General features: G+C 40.2%; 1 protein-coding gene across 2 annotated transcripts; it reads right to left on the minus strand.

Moving 5' to 3' along the window:
• Positions 1–1,937: 1,937 nt before the first annotated feature.
• tmem72 (transmembrane protein 72) lies at positions 1,938–7,115 on the minus strand. 2 transcript variants are annotated; one of them, XM_046070353.1, is made up of 5 exons: positions 6,825–7,115; positions 4,276–4,342; positions 3,375–3,446; positions 2,834–2,973; positions 1,938–2,578 (listed from the first exon to the last, which is right to left on the minus strand). In XM_046070353.1, exons 1-5 carry the CDS (start codon positions 6,898–6,900, stop codon positions 2,139–2,141), a joined length of 795 nt encoding a protein of 264 aa, XP_045926309.1. In that variant the 5' UTR covers positions 6,901–7,115; the 3' UTR covers positions 1,938–2,138. The 2 variants fall into 2 exon arrangements, with proteins under 2 accessions (XP_045926309.1, XP_045926310.1); XM_046070354.1 differs by lacking the exon at positions 6,825–7,115 and adding an exon at positions 4,709–4,784.
• Between the last annotated feature and the right edge of the window lie 2,055 nt (positions 7,116–9,170).

The following is a 9,170-nucleotide window of genomic DNA, read 5'->3' on the forward strand; positions in this document are numbered from 1 at the left end:
TCTCCTCCTGGCCAAGGTACCTGCACCTCTTCAGTCTCTTCAGTCACAAGAATGACAACAATCAGCTCGGAATTGTAAATGGATTTACTTCCCGTGCCTTGGTGGCCACAAATGGCTGTACTGTAAAATATTTTGAATGGACACTCACGTGTTATGTTTTGAAACATAATAATATATATTTGTTTACCAGGATTTGATTGACCCTGCGCAGCTAATTTTGTGCTAAGTGTTATCTAAATGTTTACTAGTATTTTTATGCTATATTATGCATTGGATTTTTTGAACATCACATTTTGTGTTTGCCTTTACCTATGCAGCGCTCAGACAATCAAATTGCTTTAACACAGCACCTATCCTGTTTTTTCCCAGCTCAGCAGTAAAGGAAGAAGTCATTGTGACCCGTTAAGATTTATTTCAGCCATCCTGTTTTTGAACCTGGATTTGCCATCTAGGAAACTATTGTAGGGTGGAAACACAAGCTGAAGGAAGTCTCCTCTCTCTCTCTCTGTGAATAGGATTTATAATTTAACATACAGAGAGGAAGTAAGTTGTTCCAGCAGCTGAATAACTTCCCCCACAGCGAACATGGGTATGACAAAGTTGGTAGAACGTTTATGGAAGAGGCCTGGAAATATTTACGTTCTTTTCCTCTCCTCTGTTTATTATTGGGTCACTCTGCTGCTAATTGACCAGAGATCACTGTGAAGCTGATAATACAGCCCTGATTATCGGCAAATGAGTGGCCTGAGCAAACTCTGGACAAAGACTCTCTGTTCTCCTCATAAGACCCACCTCTTCCCTCCTGACTGGATTCACATGTCATGGCTTTGATATACTGTGCAAAAACAAATGTGTTTTAAAGGTTGAAAGAAAATATGACACCATGTAGTGGCTGGAAATATAATTTGCGTCAAATATGGAGTTGTTTAACCTACAGGCTATTTATGTGTGAATGTGTTTTCACATGTCTGCCCCCAGTTCTCAGTGAGGTGCTTCCTGATGAATGAGACTCTCTGCTTTTATTGATTCTCTCCTTAGCTTTGATGCTGCAGAGAGATTGCCTCTTAAGGCTACATACAGTTATATATCTATAGTTCGGTGAACAAAGGACTGAGGAATACAGTGTGTGTGTGTGTGTGTGTGTGTGTGTGTGTGTGTGTGTGAGTGTTTTGACAGAACAAAACAGTATTGATTTATGACCTGAACAAAAGAGGAATGTCTGTATGAAGAATTGTATCCTTTGTTGCGTGATAAAACAAAAGAAAAACAAATAAATTGTTAGCATATGGCTTTTCGTACTCGCTTTTGTATCACAAAAATAATTTCAGGATGATTGATAGAGCTCCAGTCTGATCCACTCAACTTACACAACAACAATTAATATTATCAATGCACAGCGTATGCCATATTATTTATGCATGAATAATACTTGTAATTATGTGTGTTGGCACATTGGATATGTTTAAGTGAAACACAGCCCTATGGTGGCGCTCTGGTGGGTGATCTGATGTTTTTCTCATCACCATAATAACGTGAGCGCTCCTTCCAGAGCTCCGTCTCCATGGTCACCGCTAACACACGACAAACACACAATGAGAAGACTTGAATGTGACTAGCACATGCACCTGCACAAGCTCTAACGCCTGCTACTCTCAATCACATTCGCTCCTATTTTCTCTGATGCTGAATGAATGAAACAGTTGATCTAATTTATTACCTTATGAATAATGCATGTGGCAGTAACTGGATTGGATTGCTTGGTGTTAATGTATGCTCTTCAGTCAATGCTGGCTTTGCAAAAACAGGCTATCACACTAAAAGCCACCCACATGGACATGTAGTTACAAATTGTTTAATTTCTTTGAATTTAAATTCACATTTGATTGATTTGATCAAGATTGCTGTTAAAAATACATTATATATTATATATTAATATAGCTCAGACATAAAATGTTCATTTTGTACAAATAGATCTCTTTAAAGTTAAAAAATACAAAAATGAGTAAAACATTTAATGTCAGACATTTTATAATATTATTTCCAACTAAAAGTCAGTGTAGCACCAGCTAGATGCACATTGCACATGCTTTCCTTTGTGTGACATCAGTAAGGAGCTCATTCTGAAAACAGAAGAACGTTCAGGCAGTAATCATAGGAGCAGTGTCTGAGGTGGTGTCTGGCTCTGGCTCACAGTAGCCGTCCATCTCCTCCATCTCTCTCTCCACTGGCTCCTCCCTACCTCTGAAGCATACCAGCCTCCTCTCGTTCCACCTCCTCCTCTCCCCGTCTGTGTCTTTAGGTGTTGCTGTCTGCTCCAGCTCCAGCATGGCCTGGATGCTCTCTCCTCTCTCTCCCGGGCAGAGACAGCGGTCTCTTGTTGCAAGAGCCAGTCCCCCCACTTTCCTTCCCGTCACCATGTGGAGGAATGAAAAAGTGCTGTCCGAGGCCGCCTCCTCTATCCCACAGACGGTGGTCTGGCTGTGGTCGCTGTGGCTCTCCTGTGGCCTTTTAGGGGACTTGATCTTTGTTTTCTTGCTTAGTATGAAGTTGGAAAAGGCTGTGACCAGAAGCATTGTCCCTGCAATCAGAAAATATATTTCTATTTCTATGTGTTTTTTTTTCACAGAAGACATTTTGACATGTTTCAGTTGTAAAAGCACAGGTTTCACACAATGATGTATTTCATTCAGCAGCTTCAGTTTCAGGGTCCTTGTATTGTGTATTGTATTGTGCTGTTATATACATGGGTGCTTTTCCTACCATTTGAACAGTCCAAATGTCTGCTGACAAAAAGGTTTTCAATGACACTATAAACCAGCTGGTGCAATTTTACCTGGGATAATTGCATGCCACACCAACACAGGGTGCAAGAAGCAGACCACTGACATTATGGAGTAATAGAGGAACTTTTGGAAGCCTCCAATGTGAGCCATCTTCCCCCACAATATAAACAGCTGCCAGTCTGGAGGACAGCTATAGAGAAAGAGAAGATGGAGAGAAGGACTGAGGCAGTAACAAAAACAATAAGGCTTTCTCTCATGCACACAGCCAGCCAGGTTCCAACCAATTCTACCACTGAGGCCCTATGTTGCTTTAATGTTTTATGTAAAGCACTTTTAATTGCTTTGTCTTTGAAATGTACTATACAAATAAACTTGCCTTGCCTTACAAATATGTTTCAACTGTTACGACTGATATGTCACATTCTTATAATTTTTTGGGATTATTTTGACAGCAGAGACAGTAAAGCAAAATATGTGAATGCTGATGTGGCAGACATCAAGAAAGACTAACATTCATGGTTAGTTAAAAATCAGAATATCATGCTATATGTGGTTTTCCCTGTGTATTTTTGCTGCAGATTGTGCACTCACGGCAGACACATGAACAGAAGAGCATCCAGGAAATAGGCCATCTCAAACATCATGATGCCAGCAGATGACACTCTGGGAGGAAGAAAAGGTTTAGAGCCAGATGAAATAGGACTGATAAAATCGTTAAACTGTTTCTAAACTATGTAAACTAGATTTAAATAGGCCTGCTTCTGTGTATTTTATCTAGGGCTGTGGGTGAAGATTGCATTTTCTAAACAGTGCAAAATGTGGGTAGCAAGGGGAGACTTCAAGTGCCCTATGACAAACACAATAAAAAGAAGAGATATCGCCTTCATATGGTACAAAAGACTTGGCGTTTAGGAGTTGTGTTTGGTGCCACAGTATATAGCCATTCTCTGTTTTGTGTTTAAACTGTCTGATAGCCATCTCATCCAGCGAACCAGAAAAATGACCCCAGACTAACCATCATGGTACACTATCTGCTGTCACTATCGCTCAGTTGTGTGCTTTTGTTTGTGTGTGTGTGGGTGTGTGTACTGACATAATAAAAAGTCATGCACTTCTGGTCTCCCTTGGGAGATGTTTTCCTGTGGCTCTGTGGGAGTTTGGCTGTGAGCCACAGAGATAATAAGAAGTAGCACTGAAGGACTGATCTCCTTTCTGCCCTCTGCACCTCATTTCATCCCTCTGACTCCTTGCCAACATCGCCTTGCAAGTGTGTGTATGTAATGTATGAGAGATAATGCAGGCAATTACAGTATTGTAATTGTTTTCTAAAAGCCCTCAGGCCACACATTCTTTACCATATTAAAATCCAGGGGGTCTATTTGTAACTCAGGAATGCCCCAGTTTAGTCTCAAATAGGCCGGAGTAAGGAGTACTTTGGTAGGTTTAAAGTTTTACAGTATATTAGAGCCGACTACAAAACCTAAGCGCTTACAGTAGGTAGATGCCAAGGCTGTTGAATTCTCCCTTTTGTAGGGTCTCCACTCCCACAGCACACAACACTGAAAAAGAGATGACGATAAGAGTTATAAGTGAGCATATTCTGTCCACCAGATGTCAGACTTAGTTCATGATTTTATCGTTAGTTGCAGTACCTCAGTAACCTCTCTAACTTGGATACATACTTTTAATATTTCCACTGTGATGCAACTTTTACAGTTCTGTGGCACATTTCATTTATGTGTCTTTATGTATCATATTGCTTTTAAAGCGAAGTAACTAATTTAAGTACTGGCTGAACACCATTTCTCCCCTCATCGAGCAATAAAGATTGACTTGTGTTGACCCAAGTAGAACCCTTAGTTTACACTCCAGGGGGTGATACTGAATAATGATGATATATGTTCTGTGAAAATAGCTAAACTCACTTTACATTGGTAAATGTTGTGATTGTTTCCGTCAGTGAGTCAACACTTAACACGTTACAGATCTTCTGCAAGAGTAGAATCCTGGCATTTTAAAAAGCCTCGCCAATTGTTTGTGAAGTGGTCACTCGACATCATGGTATGTTGATCTTCTGAGTAAGAAATGATAGAGAACTGTGTTTCTTCTGTTTTTCTTTCTATTTTTAATAGAAATTTGATTAATCTATACTTCTGCCACTGCCACATGCCTAATTTTTTAGATGAATAGTTAGACATTTTGGTAAATACACATTCACTGTATTCCTGAGAGTTAGATGAGAAGACTGATATTACTGCCATGTCTTTATAGTAAATATGTAGCTACCACCAGCAGTTAGCTTAGCATAGCTTAGTTTAGCACAAAGACTGGAAACAGCTGGCCTGGCTTTGTCCAGAGGAAATATAATTCCTCTAGCAGCACCTCTAAAGCTCACATATTCACACTTCATACCTGGTCTTTATACCTTGTCAGTGACCATGTCTTGACCAGGCAAACTTTGTCGCGTCTTGATGTCATCATGAGGTTGCCAGACAACCAATGGATACTTCAGGAAGTTACTGCTCCTCGCCAACAAATAGTTCCAAGTGAGATACTGCACAACTTATTAATTTGTAAGCACATTTAGAGGTGCTGGTAGTAGGGTTGTCACCTTTTGACAGACTACTTGTTTCCCGCTGTTACCAGTCTTTATGCTAAGCTAAGCTAACTAGCTGCTGGCAGGACAGATGTGAGAGTCGTATCTCATCCAACTATCTGCAAGAAACCAAAAACTATTCAAACTGTTCCTTTATTGTGAAGATTCCCATATCTGATTGCTGAGAGCAAACACATTTTAGTTGCGTACGCATCTCTGTGATGACGTTGCACAGAAACCCGTCTATATGGAACGACATGAAATTAGATGACAACAGAGCCTTAAAAATATAAAGAAAATCTTGTTTTATTAATTATTATCTTTTTCCTAGGAGGTATAAAAGAGGTAAGCATGGTTAAGTTGTGATCGCCACAAAACACATGGATGCAATTTCACTGGTCTGCTTACCAGAAACTCAGAGATAGAATCTATACCTGAGGGAAATCAGGGAATGTGGCTGAATGCTTTCTGGTAGTTTATAGAGTGTGAGAGGAATTAACGCTGCATATAGACCAGCTGGAGATTAGCATATATGTGCTCCCTGCATGTATGACTGTGTATAGAACACACACAGAGGCACACAAGCCAACACAGACATGTAGCCATGTGAACAGAGAGACAGAGGTACAAGCAGAGCAGACATACCATAAACATACACACACGTATAGAAACAATACACTGAAAACTCATGTAGGTGTGAATATGTAACAGCTTGTGATCACATATGCCCAGTAAACCAGCTGGATGTAGAAACTTGGTTTTGGTGTGATGTGAGGCACATGTCTCTCAGTAAATGTTCAGTGTGTGCAGCTGTTTGAATTTAAGTGGAGGGGGTCCCATATTTTTTGAAGGAGGCAGCAACCAGAGAGCTATTTCCCCCCAAAATGATTTAATGTGGCTCAGAGAGCTGCATCCAATCTGTCCCTGTGCCTGAGGAAAAGGGAGGAGGAGGGACAATGATAGCAAGGTTATGCATGAGTATGTTTTTATACACTCTATATATCAGCCAAGAGACGTTGTGGTGTTCTTGGAGATCAAGAACATGTTTGTCTAACATCACCACCTGACCTCCTAACATTTCAAGTTTATGAAATCCTTAAAAAGCCCAGATGGATAACCTTCCCCCACAGAAGAGCTTTAAAAATGTTCCTATAAAGGTGACACTTTGGAGATTGAGTGGAACAAAGCTATTTCAGTGCAGACAGAGAGTCAGATATCAGCTTTAAACAACAGGCTCCAACACTTTTTATGTTAAATTTAAAAATGTATTTATTATTTTGATAGTACGTAAGCTTTGACTGCAGTCCTTATCAGAGAGAGGATCTGGGGACTGTTGAGCATCTGCTAGTATATCCAGAGAACTAAATCACACCCATACTGGAACAATAAGTGATCCACCACTTAATCTTGTTATTTTTTTGTTTGTGTTTATATGTATATCTTACCTGTTGCCGTAGAAACACCAAGGATCCTACAGGCAAACTCCACTACAATCCACCAAACGCTCTCTGAGTTCCCCATGACCTCAAATACTTTCCCTCGTCACTGTTTAAAAATGTAACCTTCACACTTCTCTAACACTATCTGAAATTGTTGGTGACCTAGTAGTTTCTAAAGTAGCATTCTAGACAGATAGCTGAGTGTCCGCTAGAAGGATTGTTTTCAAAAAGCTGGGTAAAGATGGGTAATCCATGAGTGGCATGATGTGGAGACCCTTAGACTGGACGAGTTTACCTCCGAAACATTTGTGACTCACTGCCCCTATTGCTCCATTAACTGTTAATCAGCCTCTCTCTCTCTCACACACACACACACACAAAAAAAACAACAACAATACCGCTTTCAGCTGGTTTAGCATTTCACCTTGTACATCAAGGTGAAACTGTTCAGCTCCGGGTCATTTGTGCAGCATTTGTCATTTAAGCTGGTTAAACATTATCGGTGAAGAATTCATATAAAACGAACTCACTCTCACGTGCATGTGAATACTATACACACATTTTCAGAATTGGCTGTAATGTGCTTCCCACTAAAATAATTTCTTGTCCCCTCCCCACAAAGTTCTTTGTTTTCCTTTGTATTATTTAATCTTGTTGTGAGGATGTGGACGATTTACTGGAATCAAACCCTCAGAAACACTAGTTTTCAAGGTCACAGTCACAAATTCCAGTTTGGCATCCCTTTATTGGAGCACTGGTTCAGCAAGAGTGAGGGTTGACGAAATGGGCTGCAGCTTGCGTCAGTAAACAAAAAGAAATGTTTTCATGCTAAGAAATATTATAAACAAGTTCCACTAAGTGTGCAGTTTACTTGCAACACTGACTCTCTGCACGTTGTGAATGTGTTACAGTGCAATAGATGTGGGATGAAAATGCCCAAGAGCCAACAGAGACCCTTTGACACACTTACACATGTATAAATGCAAGCCCTCATAATCAGTTGACGCAGGTTTGCCTGAGGTGTAAGCTTGTTCAGGCACAGCAGAGGCCTACTGGAACGAGCAGTCAGAGTCACAGAGCTCTCTCTTTCTCTCTCTCTCTCTCTCTCCCACACACACACACACACACACACACACACCCTGACTCCTGGTAGGGGCCAAAGTAAGCTACATAAATCTCCTTAAATCTCTAACAAAGACTTTTGTGTGCTGGTTCCACTTGTTTCCGGCTTAGCATCCTGGTTGTTTGTGGCATATGTTAAAGAGTACAAGTGAGTGTATGAGCACTGCTGCAGACTTTGGTGCTCCGTTCATTTTATTCTATCATCAGGTCAAAATATTGATTTGTTGAATATTTAGTTTTGCCAAAAACAAATACCAAATACTTAGAAAACTAACTGCATAGTGATCAGCCTCAGCTGTACTTTGTGTTTAGTGCTAATTAGCAAATATTTGCTTGCTAACATGATAATCTAAGATTGTGAACATAATAAACATTAGAACTGCTGTTAACGTTGTCACTGTGAGCATGTTAGCTTGCTAACAACGGCATTTAAAGTAGCTCAAAGCCTTTTTAAATTTTAATTATAGGCTGAACTTATTAAAGGTTTAATGGATACAACTTAGGCTAAATAGATCTGCAGTATGCTATTTGTAAAAACATCTGTTGGGTTGACTGGCTGTGTAAAATCCATTGGTTGGTGTACATCCCCCTCTACCATGCTGTCTTTTTTAGCTGTTCCGTTCATCAAGACCCCACCAAAGGACAGTTTGACCACTAACCTTCTAGAAATGAGCTGCACAGCATCCCGACAAAAATTTACAGCTGGGGTTCAGTTTCATGCTCAGGGACTCTCTGCCATGTGGACACCGGGGTTGAACTGGAAACCCTGCAGTAAATGGACTTGCTCTGCCTCCTGAGTCACAGATGGCTGTACACATACAATCACTGTAAAATACCATAAAAACAATGCCAGGAACAAACATGACTAGTTGACCACCCACTTTATATTATTTAATTGATAACAAAGAAAATAAGTTTGAAATCACATTTATGTTTAGACTGTAGTGCATTATTTGAACCACAAATACAGCTAGGAATGTATACTGTGCATGTTAACTGAGCTTTGCCACTAGGGCCACAGAAGGCTGTGTGTTTATTTTTATTTGACATGCTTGGCCCTCATGATGAAAAACAGCCTTATCAAAACACAATTTATGATAATAAGTCACTGTGTACTGTGAGGGGATCTTTGCTGACATTTACTGTACATTGTGAGTTTTATGGCAGTTGTCAGGATTTGCCAGAGGGTGGAGTAGTTTAAGTAATTGTGACTGATTGCCATCTAGTGAG

The sequence above is a fragment of the Micropterus dolomieu genome, linkage group LG15 (assembly GCF_021292245.1).
Source record: "Micropterus dolomieu isolate WLL.071019.BEF.003 ecotype Adirondacks linkage group LG15, ASM2129224v1, whole genome shotgun sequence".
NCBI classification, from domain to species: Eukaryota; Metazoa; Chordata; class Actinopteri; order Centrarchiformes; family Centrarchidae; genus Micropterus; species Micropterus dolomieu.

Coding starts and splice junctions, on each gene's coding strand:
- tmem72 (XM_046070353.1), bottom strand. CDS start 6,900: ATGGGGAACTCAGAGAGCGTTTGGTGGATTGTAGTGGAGTTTGCCTGT. Junction 3,447..4,275: donor AGCCTTGGCATCTACCTACT/GTAAGCGCTTAG, acceptor TCTTCCTCCCAG/AGTGTCATCTGCTGGCATCA. Junction 2,579..2,833: donor GTGGCATGCAATTATCCCAG/GTAAAATTGCAC, acceptor TTCTGATTGCAG/GGACAATGCTTCTGGTCACA.